Source organism: Meriones unguiculatus, chromosome X (assembly GCF_030254825.1).
Source record: "Meriones unguiculatus strain TT.TT164.6M chromosome X, Bangor_MerUng_6.1, whole genome shotgun sequence".
Taxonomy (NCBI): Eukaryota; Metazoa; Chordata; class Mammalia; order Rodentia; family Muridae; genus Meriones; species Meriones unguiculatus.
Window position 1 is genome coordinate 72,067,787 of NC_083369.1, and position 18,365 is coordinate 72,086,151.

An 18,365-nucleotide genomic window follows, 5' to 3' on the forward strand; every position below is an offset into this window, starting at 1 on the left:
TAGATTCCAAATAATAATAATAATAATAATAATAATAATAATGATTGTAATTAGGTGGGATTGTGAAACGATAATATTCTTACAAATTTATTTCTAATCTTTTTCCCGTTTTATCTTTTTGTTTTTTTTTTCCTTTGCCCGGTTTTTCCTTCCTTTTCATGAAGATCTCAACAGCAATGGATTTATTTGCGACTATGAGCTTCATGAACTCTTCAAGGAAGCTAATATGCCACTGCCTGGATATAAAGTGAGAGAAATTATTCAAAAACTCATGCTGGATGGAGACAGAAATAAAGATGGCAAGATAAGCTTTAATGAATTTGTTTATGTAAGTATGTGAAAAATCTGTCATTGTTCGAAATCATTGTTCCATTGTCTAGTGGGAATCTTAAAATGTAAATAACATTGTGTTGAATATATCATGTTAATACTCTGCTACCTAGCAACATTTTTGTCATTCTGACCACTAAATTTAATTCTTTCAACCATTTAGAATATCTAACAAAATCTTTTTTAAAGGCACATTGACAGAAACAAAGCTATAGCACAACAGTCATGGTGGGCAGAAACAATCTCCTTTGGGGCATCATGAGATGGCATCTTTCAAGGTGTTAAATAACATTTTTGAGGAATTCTTTCTCTCCCCCATAGAGAAGAGCTTGCTGCACAAGTTTAATGATATCATATGACTCAGTCTTAGAAGCTTCCTGAGCTCAACTTTCTGATTAAAAGAGGTCTTTTAAACCTTGTACTAGTGGTATGTAACTGTACCATTTTCTCCAGGGCAATCATCTTGATAATTAAAAGCTAGAAGGATGTTATTTTAGTCAGTTGGGAGAAGCATTTACAATTTTGTTTTCCTGTCTATTATCATCAAACATGCCTCAAGGTTCGTGGCTGATTTCCTAACGCTTCTCCCCATAAGCATTTAGCTCAGTGACTGCAGGATGTGTGACAGCAAGTGTTTTTTGTTTGTTTGTTTTAAGTCAAGATCTAACAATTTTAGCTGTCAGCAATTACAGTACAGATTTTATTGACTTACAGATTTTCAGTCTAGATTGGTTAACAAATTATCGGAAAGATGTCTTTTTAAATAGCTGTTCCTTCTTTTCTCAGTTAAGAACAGCCCTAAGGGGCTGGAAAGATAGCTCAACAATTAAGAGTATTGGTTGCTTTTCCAGAGGACCTAGGTTCAAGTCACAGGACCCACGTGGCAGCTTGTTATTGTTTGTAATTCCAGTTGCTCAGTATCTGGCACCCTCTTCTGACTTCCTCAGGGACATAAGTGGGGCACAACCAATAATTCAGGGCACTGTGCAGTCCTTTAATCCCAGCACCTAGGAGGCAGAGGCAGGCAGATCTCTGTGAGTTCAAGGCCTGGTCTACAGAACTAGTTATAGGACAGCCAAATCTACACAAAGATACTGTCTTGGCAGGGGGAGGGGAATAATTAAAAAAAAAAAAAAGCATCCTGAAGGCTGACATGGTGGTGCAAAACTTTAATCTCAGCAGAAGCAGGTAGACCTCTGTGAGTTCAAGGCCAGCTTGGTCTATATGGCAAATTCCAGGCTATCCACGGCTGCAAATCGAGACCTGCCTCAAAAGGGAAAAATGCATGTTTTGGGTTTTGCTTTTGTTTAGCTTAGGGCTTATTTATTTATTTATCTATCTATCTATTTATTTATTTATTGTGACAGTCTGACTTTAATGTCATGATCATCCTGCCTCAGCATCCACAGAACTGAGGGTGAAAGGCATGTACTACCATACCTGCTCTACCCTAAGGTTTTAGGGATGTTACTATTTATTCATTGACTTGGTTTTTAAGACTAGCTGTAGCTATGTAGCTCAGACTGGCCTCCAATTTGTGATTTCTTCCTGCCTCAGCATCCCCAGTGCTGGGATTACAGGAGCATAAGATACTGCTTGAGGATTTGTGGTTAATTTAAATATGAATTTGACTAGATCTTATTAGGCATTGTTTTCAAGATACATTGTTTTCAATTACAAACTAGTAATTAATGCTTCATATTTGTCACCAAGATCCCAGCATGCCTGTCTTCCTTTTCTATACTTTATCTTGGCACCAAGATAGCTGCCATTATAACATATGCTCCTACCAGTTACCATGACTCACTATGATGAATGAGACTCAGATATGTTCCCTCTCATTAGAACTAACTAAAAGAATACACCATATGATCAGGAATTAAATAGACCGCATAGGGCTAGAGTGATGGCTCATGGTTGAGTACTGATTGCTCTTACAGAGGACCCAAGTTTAATTCCCACTACCCACATGGCAGCTAACAACTGTCTATAGCTCCAGGATCGATTCCCTCACACAGACATACGTATAGGCAAAAAGCATCAATGCATAGAAAAAAAATACATATATATTATAATTTTTTAAAACCAAATAGAATACATAATCAGTTGTTAGGGGTGGTGGAGGGGAGGTCTTTACTGTTTGAAAACTACAGGCTCATGTCATTATTATAATTACATAGTTCTTACCATTTTCGTTTTGAAAAACTGATTTCCTCCCATCATTTCTGTCTCCAGTTATGGCCAAAACCTTTTGCTTTGAATTCTGAGTTCAATAGTAAGTTACAAATGATTTGTGATTTGAGTACTTGCATGTCTCCTCATGTAACTTGCATGTGTCGCTGTGAATTTAAATCAGGTCAGAGCAGGAGTGAACTATGGTTGCTTTAGGTATAACTTATGGCTGAGTGGTTTTGTAATTACTAAAAAGAAGCAGCGGAAGTTGTTAGAGTCTACAGTCTAAACTGGTAATGTTAAAGACAAAATTATAAACGTGTCTACAAAGAAAATGATCTCAGAAAACTTTCAATTTTGTATATTTTAAACACTACACTTTCCCCACATTTTTTTAGTGGCTTTTTAAGTGACAAGGTGAAGTTGTCTTCATTTATTCTTTGAAAGTAGAGGCCTAATAATTTGGGTAACAGCAAAGATTTTCTAGAATAAAACAGTAAGAAGGGGGCTAGAAAGATGGGTCAGTGGTTAAAGTCACTGGTTGCTGTTCCAGAAGTCTTAAGTTCAATTCCCAGTAACCATATATTGGTTCATAACCATCTATAATGGAATCTGATGCCTGCATATGTTATGTAGACGTACAGGAAGACAGTACTCATAAGCATAAATAAAACAAAAAAGAATACATATTCTAAAACATTAAGGAGAACATTTTAGGTCAAAGTAATATTTTAGAAGTAGAAGGATTTACATTCACTTTTGTTTGAGGCAGTATATCTCTGTGTAGCCCTGGCTGTCCTGCAACTGACTATATTGCCAAACTAACCTTGAAGTCACAGAGGTCTGCCTGCCTCTGCCTCAAGTGCTGCAATTAAAAATGTGACCACTATGCCCTACATCAATTTAAAACAAGCATGTGTGGAGTCCTGAAAAAGAAAGGGAGTTGACCAGCATTGCCTAGTGGGTGAGAAACCTCTTTTAGTTAGTCCCCTGCTAATTAAGAAGCTCGAATTGGGGACTGGAGAAATGAATCAGCAGCACCGACTGCACTTTCAGAGGTCTCAGGTTTGTTTCCCATCACCCAAACATCTGTGACTCCAGTTTCAAGAAATTCAACACCCTCTTCTGGTATCTAAAGACATCAATGTAATGGTAAAGTAACCCACATAAACTATCAGAATTCTGTTGCCATGACTGCTAGAAGAAAGGGAGACACTGAAATAGCTGTTCATGCTCATTAAACCATTGCTTATTTAACACCTTGCAAGTTGTCAAAGAAAATTGAACTATGGCTTAACTACCCAAGAAACAGAGACTGTAAATCTTGTCAGCATAAGGAAAGAGAAACATTTTCTCACATGCTAGGTTTGGTTTCTTTTTCTTTTTTTTTTTTTTTCTTTTAAATGAGGATTATAGTTTAAAGAAGTATTCAGCATAAACTAAGCCACAAGGGCTGGAGAGATGGTTCAGTGGTTAAGAGCATTGTCTGCTCTTGCAGAGGTTCTGAGTTTAATTCCCAGAAACCACATGATAGCTCATAACCATCTAAAATGAGATCTGGTGCTCTCTTCTGGCATGCAAGTGACCTATAGATAGAGCATTAATATATGTAAAATAAATAAATCTTTTTAAAAAGATAAACTAAGATACAAACAAAATCAGTTTCTATTAATTTTCAAGAATATATGTAGGACAGAAAAGGCTCCCAACATTGTAAATAATCTTCAAAGGCAGGCGGTAATTAATAATTTGTTTGTTTTGAGTATTACAAACTGAAGCTACTAGTTTTATTAATTTACTTATCTTTAATTTTTCAAGATAGGGTTTCTCTGTGTATCCTTGGCTATACTGGACCTCTCTCCGGAGACCAGGCTGGCCTCTAACTCACAGAGATCTGCCTGCCTCTGTCTCCTGAGTGCTCAATTTAAAGCCATGTGCTATCATGCTAAGCTACTTTTTGGCTTTTTTGTTGCTGTTGTTGATATTTTTTCTATTTTGACTTTTCTTCTTCTATGGCTTAAGCACGGGGGGGCATTGCACGTGCTAGGTAAATGTTCTAACACTGAACCATATATCTAGCACACTATGTTTTTATAATTAAAAATTAACACAAATGTTTTCTCGGATTGATGGGGCAATATATTTTTAAATAGATGGTTGTGTTAATTTCTTGTTTTTACAAAGAGAAACTTGCTTTTACATAGCGATAATAAGTCCTTAACCATTCACTAATAGAATTGACCCACAGGATTAATCATTTAAAATTAGCAGCATACTCAGAACAATGCTAGGCACAGAGTAAATGTTCCATAGCTGTTAATGGTTGAAATAATTCTTCCTTTCTTATTGATTCCTGTGAGCCAATGTCTCACCAAATTACCTAGGCTGGACAAACCTTGAGGGTTCAATTGATCTTCTTGCACTCAGCTTCTGTGGCAACTGTGAGGTTCCAAGCCCCTTTCTACTCTGATTTTCTTGTATTTAACAGTATTAGTGTTCTTTTCCAAGTTTAGGCAACAATTTCCAGAAGGAAAATTTCAAACTTGCTATGTTGGGAACAGGACCCATCCTGGAAGTAGGCAATATTTTCTGCAATTCTTACTGAAATCTTTCCTTCATAAGTCATATGATGCCTCTGCTTTGGAGTCAAAAGAACTTAAGTGACTGCTAGATTTTGAGAGAAAATTGCTGAAACTTAGGAAAGGAATAAGAGCCACAGGTGCCACCAAAGAAACTGAAAAGGATGTATAGGATGAGAATGACTATTGCCTTCTGAGCAGAGTACACAACAAATTTGTCTCCAGATGATAAAGTAAGTCTTTTCTCAATGAGGGAAAACAGCGATCTCATTAGGATCACAACTCACTCTTGAAATGATTCATTGAACAGACTAGCTCAGTCTTGTGCTATTTCTGAGATGCCTGTTAAGCCAAAGCTTTATCATCCAATCCAGCAATATCATCCCTCAGGTAGAGAGAATACTGCCTTTCATATATTGAACCAATCTGCTGTATGAATTTTCAATTCTCTTCTTTTTTTAAGAAAAAAAAGTTTTAATCATTCCCAAGCAGTTTCCTAGACCAATGAAAGAGGTAGGCTATTTTACCACATAGACCTTTTTTATTGAGTTATTCCACTTTTATATAGGTATGCTATATAAATTTTAATTTATCATTCAGCTAGAATCATGATCATTGAAGCAACTGAATTTGTAGAAGACTATGAGACCTGAAGCAGATGCACACACAACAAGAAAAACAGCGTTTCCTATCTTCTTCTGAAGCTGTAACATGTCTTGGTTTTGCAGTAACATGTGGTATGCCTGGTATGAGGAAATACACACTTGTCCTTTAAAAAAAAAAAAAAGTAGTGGAGTTTACAGTTTTCACTGAGCCGATAATCTTTTTTTTTTTTTTTCTTCACTTTGCTTTTGTTTTGCTTTGGTTTGGTTTGGTTTTTGAGCCAGGGTCTCACTTTGTAAACCAGGCTTCCATTGAAATCCTCTTTCCTTAATCTCCTGAGTGCAGGGATTACAATTGTGAGCTACCATGCCCAAGGATTTTCGTTTTGTTTTTATTTTTGTTTTTGTTTTTGAGACAGGGGCTCATATACAGCTCATGCACTCCTAGAGCTCTCTCTGTTTTCCACACTTGCCTTGAACTCACAGCAAGCCTCCTGTATCCACCTCCCATAAGCTAGGATTCCAAGTGTCAGTTGCTGATTTTTATTAGGTTTTTAAATTTTTTATGAATGTATTTTATCTTCATGTATGTATGTGAATTATATGCATGCTTGGTGCCTGCAGAGGTTAAAAAAAAGGCATGATATCCCTAGAACTGAGGTTATGGATGGTTGTGAGCCACCATGTAAATTCAGGGACTTGAATCCAGATCCTCTGGAAAAGCAGCCAGTGCTCTTAACCACTGAGCCATCATCCAGCCCCAGAAGATACTTACTTTGTCTTTGGGGTGACTGTGTGTTTGTATGTGTGTTCTTAGATGCCATTTTAAAGACTGATTTTAATTTTCAGTTATATCTATGTGTGTGTCTATGTGTGTGTCTGTGAACATGTGAACACAGGCACCTACAAAGTCCAGAAAAAGGTATCAGACCTCATTTATACCTGGAATTATGCGTGGTTGTGATCCACCTAATGTTGGTGCTAGAAATGGAACTTGAATCCTCTGGAAAAAAAAAAACAACAAATGTTCTTAACCACAGAGCCATCTCTCCAGCCCCTAGCAGATAGTACTATAAAAAGGGAAGGGGTAGCATCAAAATAACCTGTGTATTGGAAAATCCATTCTGCTTAAACACATATATTCATCTATCTTAAAAGCTCCTTGTAAAATTACTGATATAGCATAAAATTTCAATGCTTGAGGACACATCTTTAAAAACAGAAAAAGCAGCCAGGCATAATCCAGCGTGCCTGTAATCTCAGCTATTGGAATGCAGAAGCAGGCTGATCTCTGAGTTCAAGGCCAACCTGGTTTACCTTGTGAGTTCCAGGACGGCCAGGGTGTCTTGAAAATCCAACCCTTCTCCCCAAACATTAGAGGAAGCTTGATTTTGTAAAGCTGATTACACAGTATTCTCCTAAATCAAAGTATGTTTATAAAGCCAAAGAAAGTTGAGATTTTGAGAATGGTAATGTGATAATATGACTGATAATCAACGACAACGTCCATTATAAAAAAGTTCCTGTTTTGCTGGGCTTGGTGTCACATGCCTCCAGTCCCAGCACTAGGGAGGCAGAGGCAGTTGGATATAACAACAAAATCAACAACAAAAAAGCCCCTTTCTCTAAGTGGATTACTTAAAAAAGTGCCTCTCTGTAGCCTTTTGGGTATGGCACAGGCTAGTTTATACCAGTCTGAACTTCTGTAAATTATCAACCTCACCTAGAGGTGATCTCCCCCAGGAAGGGGAATGACAGTATCTAGGAGTCAGCAGCACTAAAAGCCTTTGACATATGATATATTCTCTTTACTAATTCTTTTGTTCAGTTGTTCCACCTGAAGAGAGGTTCTAAAGGGATTTAGAGGAAGTGTTATGAGCCTGAGATAGGTCCCAGTGGTTAAAACACTTGCTCAGCAAGCTGGTTGACCTGAATTTGATCCCCTTGAGTGTGAGTAAGCTGGAAGGAGAGAACCAACTCCTCACAATTGTTCTTTGACCTCCACATGTTTGTCCCTCTTGAAGCCAGAGTACATTCAATTTTTTAAAACAATGTTTAGAAAGTTGCTAGCCTTGTTCCTAATTGACAGTGATGCACATTGAAAACAGGGGAAAATTTGAGGTGAGACAAATTTGAGAATTTCAGAAGTATAGAGACAAATTTTAAGAATGCTCTTTAACTTATATTATTAAACCAGGACATGAAGCTTATATTCTTACAACCTGTTTTGTGCAATTAGAACTTAAAAGTTAACTTCTAAGGCTGGAGCAATGGTGTAGCAATTAAGAGAGAGCACTGTCTACTCTTCCAGAGGACTGGGATTAAATTCCCAAAACCACATGGCAGCTCACAACTGTCTGTAATTCCTGTTCCAGGGGTTCTGACACCTTCATAGACATACATGCAGGCAAAACACCAACAAACATAAAATAAAGATCAATAAATCTTTTTTTTTAAGAAAAAATATTTTTAAAAGGGAGTTAGCTTGTTATGTGGGTTCTGTGATGGGAAGAGAAGCTGAACTCAAATGTCCAAATAGGACAATTACTAAAAAGCCTTTTATGTACCTGTCACCTCCTCCTTCACATAACTGAGGATGAAACCCTGGTACTAGTGGTACAAGGCAAGTGCTCTGCCACTGATCCATCTTCATAGCTCTAACTTCACTTTTTTGTTGTTGTTTTTTGAGACAGTGTTTCTCTGTATAACTTGGCTGTCCTGGAACTTGCTCTGTAGAACAGGCTGGCCTTAAACTCAGAGATCCACTTGCCTCCATCTCCCAAGTGCTGAGATTAAAGATGTTGTGCCACCCTACAAGGCTTAATTTAACATCTTTAATCTTTATTTTTAGACAAAGTCTGTGTTGCCTAAAGTGACCATAGAATCCTTCTGCTTCGAGCCAGCACTTCTTTTTAAATTAGTGTCTATGCCCTTACTTCAGATCCCATCCTTCTTGAGATAAAGTATTTCAATGTAGCCCTGGCTAGCCAGGAACTCCCTATGTATACCAAGCTGGTCCCAAACTTTTTCAGTTTATTTTGCCTCTTTCTCCTAAGTGATATGATTGCAAATGTGTAGCACCAAGGCCTGCCTTTGTTGCCTCCATTCTTTCTTATTGTTTTAGAATAGTTTTTTTTTAATTTTTTTTTCCTTAATTTTAATTTTCTTCTTACTTACCATTTTGTTAACTCTGTATCCCAGCTGTATCCGGTTCCTTCATTCCCTCCCCAATCCCACCCTCCCTCCCTTATCTCCTCCCAGCCCATTTCCAAGTCCACTGATAGGGGAGGACCTCCTCCCCTTTCATCTGACCCTGTTTTATCAGGTATCTTCAGGAATGGCTGCAATGTCTTCCTCTGTTGCCTAACAGTACTGCTCCTCCCTTGGGGATTGGGGAGGTCAAAGAGCCTGCCATTGAGTTCTTGTTATAAATAGTCCTTGTTCCCCTTACTATGGGAAACCAATTGGTTACTGAGCTACCACGGGCCACATCCTAACAGAGGTTCTAGGTTATATCCATTCATGGTCTTTGGTTGAGTGTCAGTCTCAGAAAAGACCCTGTGCACAGATAAGTTTGGTCCTTGTGGAGCTCCTATCCTTTCCACATCATACTAACTCCCCTTCTTTTCTATGATTCCGTGTACTCTGCCGAAGGTTTGGTTATGAGTCTTAGTATCTGCTTTGAAACACTTCTAGGTAGAATCTTTCAGATGCCTTCTGCAGTAGACTCCTGTCATACACTCAGTGCACATCCCATTTGTCTTTCTAAATGAGGATTGATCATCTTACCCCGTGTCCACTTTCTTGATTAACTTCTTCAGGTGTATAGATTTCATTATGTTTATCATATCTTGTAGGTCTATATAAGCGAGTATATACAATATTTGTATTTCTCCTCCTGGGATACTTCACTCAGAATGATCTTTTCTAGATCCCACCATTTGCCAGCAAATTTTTTAATTTCTTCTTTTTTGATTGCTGTGTAGAAATACCACAATTTCTGTATCCATTCCTCCGTTGATGGACATCTGGGTTGTTTCCAGGTTCTGGCTATTACAAATAAAGCTGCTACAAACATGGTTGAACAAATGTCCTTGTGTACTTCAGCAAATTTTGGGTATATACCTAGCAGTGTTATAGCTGGGTCTTGAGGAAGCACTATTCCTAATTGTCTGAGAAAGCGCCAGATTGACTTCCAAAGTGGTTGTACCAGTTTACATTCCCACCAGCAATGGAGGAGGGTTCCCCTTTCTCCACAACCTCTCCAGCATGTGTAGTCACTTGAATTTTTCATCTTGGCCATTCTGATGTGTGTAAGGTGAAATCTCAGGGTCGTTTTGATTTGCATTTCCCTAATGGCTAATGAGGTTGAGCATTTCTTTAAGTGTTTCTCTGACATTCGATATTCCTCTATTGAGAATTCTCTGTTTAGCTCTATTCCCCATTTTTTAATTGGATTACTTGGTTTGTTGCTTTTCAGCTTCTTTAGTTCTTTATATATACTGGATATTAGCCCTCTGTCAGATAAAGAGTTGGTGAAGAGTCTTTCCCAATCTGTAGGCAGTCGTTTTGTTTTGATGATGGTGTCCTTTGCTTTACAGAAGCTTTTCAGTTTCATGAGGTCTCATTTATTGATTGTTGCTCTTAGAGCCTGTGCTGTTGGTGTTCTGTTCAGGAAGTTGTCTCCTGTGCCAAGGAGTTCTAGGCTGTTCCCCACTTTTTCTTCTAAGCAACTTAGCGTATCTGGTTTTATGTTGAGGTCTTTGATCCACTTGAATTTTAGTTTTGTGCAGGGTGATAAATATGGATCTATTTTAATTTTTCTGCATGTAGACATCCAGTTAGACCAGCACCATTTGTTGAAGATGCTGTCTTTTTTCCATTGAATGGTTTTGGCTTCTTTGTCAAAAATCGAGTATTCATAAGTGTGTGGGTTTATTTCTGTGTCTTCTATTTGGTTCCATTGATCCTCCTTTATGCTTGTATGCCAATAACATGCAGTTTTTATTACTATTGCTCTGTAGTACAGCTTGAGATCAGGAATGGAGATACCTCCAGATGATCTGTTGTTGTGCAGGATTGTTTTGGAGATTCTGGGTTTTTTGTTTCTCCATATGAAGGTGAGAATCTTTTGTTCAAAGTCTGTAAAGAATTGAGTTGGTATTTTGATGGGAATTGCATTGAATCTGTAGATTGCTTTTGGCAGGATGGCCATTTTCACAATGTTAATCCTACCAATCCATGAGCATGGGAGATCTTTCCATCTTCTGATATCTACTTCAATTTCTTTCTTGAGAGATTTGAAGTTTTTCTCAAACAGGTCTTTCACTTGCTTGGTTAGTGTCACCCCAAGGTACTTTATGATATTAGTGGCTATTGTGAAGGGTGTTGTTTCCCTAATTTCTTTCTCAGCCTTTTTGTCTTTGGTATACAGGAGGGCTTCTTTTTGAGTTGATTTTGTATCCAGTCACTTTGCTGAAGGTGTTTATCAGCTGAAGGAGTTCTCTGGTTGAATTTTTGGGGTCGCTCATGTATACTATCATATCATCTGCAAATAGTGACACTTTGACCTCTTCCTTTCCGATTTGTATCCTCTTGATCTCCTTTAGTTGTCTTATTGCTCTGGCTAGGACTTCAAGTACTATGTTGAAGAGATGTGGAGAGTGGGCAGCCTTGTCTTGTCCCTGATTTCAGTGGGATTGATTTAAGTTTCTCTCCATTGAGTTTGATGTTGGCTATAGGCTTGCTGTATATTGCCTTTACTATCTTTAAGTATGTGCCTTGTATCCCTGATCTCTCCAAGACTTTAAACATGAATCGGTGTCGGACTTTGTCAAATGCTTTTCAGCATCTAAGGAGATGATCATGTGTTTTTTCTCCTTTAGTTTGTTTATATGGTGGATTACATTGATGGATTTCTGTATGTTGAAGCACCCTTGCATGCCTGGGATGAAGCCTACTTGGTCATGGTGGATGATATCTTTGATGTGTTCTTGGATTCAGGTTGTAAGCATTTTATTAAGTATTTTTTGCATCAATGTTCGTAAGAGAGATAGGTCTTAAGCCCTGTTTTTTTGTTGGGTCTTTGTGTGGTTTAGGTATCAAAGTGACTGTCTGTCGCTTCATAAAATGAGTTTGGTAATGTTCCTTCTGTTTCTATTTTGTGGAATAGTTTGAGGAGAATTGGTGTTAGCACTTCTTTGAAGGTCTGGTAGAATTCTGTGCTGAAACCATCTGGCCCTGGGCATTTTTTCGAGGGGAGACTGTTAATGACTGCTTCAATTTCCTTGGGAGATATAGGGCTATTCAGTCTTTCTACCTGATCTTGACTTAATGTTGGTAGATGGAATCTATCAAGAAAATTGTCCATTTCATTTAGATTTTCAAATTTTGTGGCATATAGGCTTTTGTAGTATGACCTAATGATTGTTTGGATTTCCTCAGTATCTGTAGTTATGTTTCTGATTTTGCTGATTTGGATAGATTATCTCTGCTTTTTAGTTAGTTTGGCTAAGGGTTTGTTTATCTTGATTTTCTCAAAAACAAAACAAAATACCAGGTTTTTGTTTCATTGATTCTTTGAATAGTTTTATTTGTTTCTAATTGATTGATTTTAGCCCTGAGTTTGATTATTTCCAGCCATCTGCTCCTCTTGGGTGTTTCTGCTTCTTTTTTTTTTTTCCTAGGGTTTTCAGTTGGGCCATTAAGTTACTTTTATGTGATGTTACAAATTTCTTCTTGACGGCACTTAGTGCTATAAATTTTCTTTGAGCACTTTCAATGTGTCCCATAAATTTGGGTATGTTGTGCCTTCATTTTCATTGAATTCTAGGAAGTCTTTAATTTATTTCTTTATTTCTTCCTTAGCTGTGATTGAGTAGCAGGTTGTTCAGTTTACATGTGTGTGTCGGCTTTTTGTTATTTCCGTTGTTGTTGATGTTCAGCTTTAGTCCATGGTGGTCTGATAGAATTCAAGGGATCATTTCAATCTTTTTATATCTGTTGAGGCTTGCTTTATGACCAACTATATGGTCTATTTTGGAGAAGGTCCCGTGTGTTGCTGAAAAGAAGGTATACTCTTTTGAGTTTGGGTGAAAAGATCTGTAGACATCTATTTGATCCATTTGATTTAGGGACTCTGTAAGTGCTTTTATTTCCCTATTTGTTTTCCATCTAGTTGATCTGTCCCTCGGTGAGAGTGGGGTGTTGAAGTCTCCCACTATTAAGGTATTAGGATCAATGTGTGATTTAAGCTTTAATAATGATTCATTTATGAATGTAGGTGCTCTTCTATTTGGAGCATAGATGTTCAGAATTGTGATGTCTTCTTGGTGATTTTTTCCTTTGATGAGAATGTAGTGCCCCTCCATGTCTTTTTTGATTAGTTTTGGTTGAAAATCTATTTTATTAGATATTAGGATTGCCACTCTTGCTTGTTTTATCGGTCCATTTGCTTGAAAAACTGTTTTCCAGCCTTTTACTCTGAGGTAGTGTTTATCTTTGTTGCGTAGGTGTGTTTCTTGGATGCAGCAGATTGTTGGATCCTGTTTCCGCACCCATTTTGTTAGTCTGTGTCTTTTTATTGGAGAGTTGAGTCCATTGATGTTGATAGATAATAATGACCATTGAATGCTATTTCCTATTATTGTGGAGTTGGCGATGTTACTGTGATTCATTGCTTGTTTTTTTTTTTTTTTTTTTGTAGGAAATTATCTTTAACCTATGTTTTCTTGGGTGTATTTGTTTTTGTTGGATTGGAATTTTCCTTCTAGTATCTTCTGTAGGGCTGGTTTGCTATTCAAACATTGCTTAAATTTAGTTTTGTCATGGAATATTTTGTTTTCTCCAGCTGTGTTGCTTGAAAGCTTTGCTGGGTATAGTAGTCTAGGTTGGCATTTGTGGTCCCTTAGAGCCTGCATGATATCTCTCCAGGCCCTTCTGGCTTTCATAGTTTCAGATGAGAAGTCTGGTGTGATTCTGATAGGTCTACCTTTATATGTTACTTGGCCTTTTTCCCTTGATGCTTTTAGTATCTTTTCTTTATTCTGTAGATTAAGTGTTTTGACTATGATGTGGCATGAGGAGTTTCTTTTCTGGTCTATTTGGTGTTCTGTAAGTCTCTTGTATGTTTGCGGACATCTCTTTCTTTAGGTTGGGGAAATTTTCTTCTATGATTTTCTTGAAAATATTTTCTGGACCTTGGAGCCTGGAATTCTCTTCTTCGTCAATTCCTATTATTCTTAGATTTTGCCTTTTCATGGCATCCTTGATTTCTTGGATGGTTTGTGTTTGGGATTTTTCCGATTTTACTTTTGCTTTGAGAGAAGTATCAATTTCTGCAAGTGTATCTTGAGGACCCAAGATTCTCTCTTCCATCTCTTGTATTTTATTAGTGATGCTTATCTTAGTGGCTCCTTCTCTTTTCTCTAAGTTCTTCAGTTCCAGGATTTTCTTGGTTTGTGTTTTCTTTATTGATTCTAATTCTGTTTTCATGTCTTTCAACAGTTCCTTCATCTGTTTGAATGTGGATTCCTGTGTCTCCAAGATGGTCTCTATTTTTTTGTTTGTTTCCTCTCTTAGTGCCACTACTTCTGTCTCCATTTGTTTGGGTATATTTGCTTGTGTTTCTTTAAGAGCTACGTTCACTTCATTTTTCTTTGTTTACATTTCGGAGGCCAAATCTTTTAGAGATTTATTTCTTTCCTCTTTAACTGTTTCAATCTGTATGACTATTTCTCTGAGAGATTTGTTGGTTTCCTCTTTATGTGCCTCGAATAACTGGATAATCATAGCTTTAAAATCATTTTCTTGTGTTTCTGATGAGTTGGAGTGTCCAATAATATTGGGGGTTGCCAGTGAAGCCATGATATCTTGATTTACGTTGGTTGTGTTCTTTCGCCGACATTTCGTTATCCGTAGTATTCACTGTCTGTTCCTGGATACTGCAGATCAGACTGGTCTTTCTCTGGAGAATTCTTCAGGAAAATGGTTCAGGTCTAGTGGTTTCAATGTGTGTGCTGGTGATTCTGCTATACCTGTAGAAGGAAAGTTCGCAGGTGCAGAAGGGCAAATGCGGGGTAGTGTGTGTGTGAGCGTGTGCTTGTTTGTGTGTCCTAAGGGACAGGGTGTTGGAGAATGAAGAGGCCTCCAGTGTGTGAGAGGGGTGCTTTGCAGGCACTGAAGGTATTGCAGGAGCTTAAGGGATTGCAAGCACTGTTGAAGATTGCAGGCGCTATTGTTTTTGCAGGTCTGCGGGACTTTGGTGGTATTCAGCTGATTTTCTGCCACTGAGGGGTTGGATGGCCCATACAATCACTGGCTGGGCAGCCCTGTGTAGTTAGTGCTGCCACTTGCAAACTTGGGATTTGGGAAAGATTGTACTGTGGATCTGAGTCTCTGTGGCTAGCACTCTTTGGGCGAGCACTCTGGCAGGGTGGATTTTCCGGCGGTGTGTGCACTCTGGCGGGACCAGGTGGTAAGGGTGGTGGGGGTGCACTCCAAGGGTCCAGAGCTCAGCAAGAGGGCACTAGGCCGGGCGTGGGCTCCTCAGACGTGTGTTCTGAGGGCTGGTGTTCAGCGGTTGGTTACAGTTATCTGCCACCGCTGAGGGGCCTGAAGCCCAGCCTCCAATATGTTGGGCCCCAGGCACTGAGCTTTGCGGCTTTGGGATCTAGGAAAGATTGTACTGCGGAACTAAGTTTCTGTGATTGGCGCTCTGTGGTTGGGCCTGTGCTCTGGTGCTAGCAGTGGGTGCACTCCTCCAGTGTGGCGGTTTCCGGGGGTGTGTGCGTTCTGGCAGCTTGGGACATGAGCTCCTTTGCTCTTCTAGCAGCAGATTGCTTCAGCGGGATGGGGGAGGGGACGCTTGGCAAGCCCCTGGGCGGGCCCGGGGTGCGACGTGTATCCGAGGGGTGTAGTTCAATGGGCGGTTACAGCTGTCCACTGTGGTAAGGGGCCTGGAGCACTGTTTCTGCTGTCTTAATCCCCAGGCTGTGAGCTTTACGCTCAGCTGCCTGGAGCTATGCGCAGGTTTCCCCTCGAGGGAGGCCCGGACAAGGGAAGGGCCTTACTTCCTTCCCAGAGAAGTCCGCGCCTGATCTATCTCTACGAGCACTTCACGCTTCTGTGGTGTCCCTTCTCCTTTAGAAATCCCAAAAGTCCAAATTCTAATTTTGATTGTATCTCCACTCACCAATTCCGGAGATTCATGTCCTCTGCCTCTCCAAAACGGTGCGCTCTGCTCGCCACCATCTTGGAACTCCTTAGAATAGTTTTTTGAATCTGCTACAGTAGAGCAGTGACCTGTGCAGTATTGACAGTATTGCCTGCTTAGTACTTACTATTTTTGATAGTCAGCTATGCCACCAAAGTAACATTTCTTTGTTGTTGTTATTATTCTGGTCATTTTGATTGAGTGAACTCTTACTTAGCTACCACATTATACCGCAAAAACAGTTTTGTTGTTGTTGTGTCATAAATCTATCCGTATGTTAAGAATTGTGGTCAAAGAAGGGGCAGTCCATCAACTATGCTCCACAATAGGCAATTAATAGATTTACTCGTGCCTTTGAACCACGTTTTTTTTTTAACTTATAAGTGAATTCAATGCATGCAGCACTGAATGTGTTTGGAGAGTGTGTGCAATTGATGCTTCATTTTTAATAGCAGTACTGTAGCATTGCAAAACCCAAGCCAGTTTTCTTAACGCTCACCGCCTGTGGACAACACTGTAGGTGATTGACAGGTAAAAGGAGTTAAATGTGCTTGTTCTTGTGTCCACTTGAAAATTGTGAACTAACAACACTGTTTCAACCGATAGATTTTCCAAGAGGTAAAGAGCAGTGATATTGCTAAAACCTTCCGCAAAGCCATCAACAGGAAAGAAGGGATTTGTGCTCTGGGAGGAACTTCAGAGTTGTCCAGTGAAGGAACACAGCATTCCTACTCAGGTAATAATGGCATGAATATACCTACGTTAACATAGTGCACTGAGTAGATACATACTGTAATGCCCTAAAATGCTTGTTGCACTCATTAAATATACTAAGTAGTCTTGGTGACATAGTTGGGTCTTAGGTCAGATATTTGCCAGAAAGTCATGGGTAGCTTGTAAGATATATAGTAAATCTGGGTAATGATAGTCTTTATTACAATGGAATTGTGCAGAGACATATAGTATTTTAAGTATTTTATAACATTCCTAAGGATCAGTTAACCTGTTTTATTGTTTTTACTAACTTTGTAATTTATCCCTATTAGCCACTGTGTTGCTTCCACATGTCTTCCATGTGGGATACATTCTCTTTTAGCAGGACTATACAGCAATTGTAATGTTTGGGAACAGATGATTAACAGATAGTATTAACTGTTTTCTTGTTTGCTTCATACAATTTTAGAGGAAGAAAAATATGCTTTTGTTAACTGGATAAACAAAGCTTTGGAAAACGATCCGGATTGCAGACACGTTGTGCCCATGAACCCTAATACTGACGACCTTTTCAAAGCAGTTGGTGATGGAATTGTGCTCTGGTAAGATGCAGGTTTTGTTTGTAGCCAGATTTCCAAAGATTACCTCCACAGGAAAAAAAAATGTATTTGGTTATGGGTGCTTGGTTGTTTCATGTCAGAAAAGAAAGAGAGGACAATTACCCAGATTTTGCCCTTTTCATTTAAAATCTAAATCTATCTGTGAAAGTAAATTCAGTCTTGGAATGGAGGCCTCTTGATAGGTTAGAACTCTCAGCTTCCAATTTCTCTTCATCCCTGAACAAGCAGAACATTACAACTTTGTCAAACGTAAGTATGTCAGTATCTGTTTATTCTGAAGCACCTTGGCTTCCAAAGAAGCTACCCTTCATTTCTCACTCTCCAGTGACATAATTCTGAAAAATGCTTTTGTCACAATGTTTCTCCCAGAGCCTTCAGTGTCTTGACAAAAATGATGTAAGATTATCAACACTGTTCATTAATTCACCTGTTCTCAGAGGCCGTTTTGCCGCAGTTCCCAAAAAATATGCCTCATTATAAGTTGAGGGCTCCTATGCAAGGCTTCCCACTTAGTAGCTGTGTCCTGGTGTACACATAGTCAATACCTTAACATTTCAGATGCCACTGTGATCTTCATAGTATCATACAGTTTGAACATCCCTAATGCAATAATCCAAAATCTGAAACTTTTGTTTTAGTTTTGTTTCTGTTTTTATTAGCATATACTAATTATTCATGATAATGGGTTTTATTGTGATCTTTTCATATATATTCATGGGTGTGCTTGTGTGATCATAGTCCTAAACACTGTCCTTTCCTGTCCTCCTACTGATCCCCTTCTGCTTCTCATCTCACCTGCCGTTCTGCTTTCATGTCTTTTTTTTTTTTTTTTTAGTGACCTGATGAGTTTCATCAGGCTTACTTATAGGAGCAAGGGTTAGAGGCTACTTATAGGAGCATCTGAAACTTTTCAAATTCTGATAATGACACCCCAAGCAGAATACTCCATAGCTAGCCTCAAGTGACAGTTGATAAGCAAAGTATAAGTGCCTCCAAAATACTGCATAAAATTACTTTCTAGGCCAGCAGCACACCGCAGTGGTACAGTAAATGCCTAGTATGTTCATGACCTTGGTTTCCAAACCAGCACTACCCTGGGCATGGTAGCATATGCTTATAATCCCAACACTCAGGA

General features: G+C 38.8%; 1 protein-coding gene across 3 annotated transcripts in view; it reads left to right on the plus strand.

Moving 5' to 3' along the window:
• The window catches only part of Pls3 (plastin 3), a 101,964-nt gene that overhangs the window by 66,586 nt on the left and 17,013 nt on the right, over positions 1-18,365 (plus strand). For all 3 annotated transcript variants that reach the window (XM_060375656.1, XM_060375658.1, XM_060375657.1), the window contains exons 3-5: positions 165-328; positions 16,503-16,632; positions 17,080-17,212. In XM_060375656.1, coding sequence (XP_060231639.1) covers positions 165-328; positions 16,503-16,632; positions 17,080-17,212 — 427 coding nt within the window. The remainder of the gene's footprint in view (positions 1-164; positions 329-16,502; positions 16,633-17,079; positions 17,213-18,365) is intronic.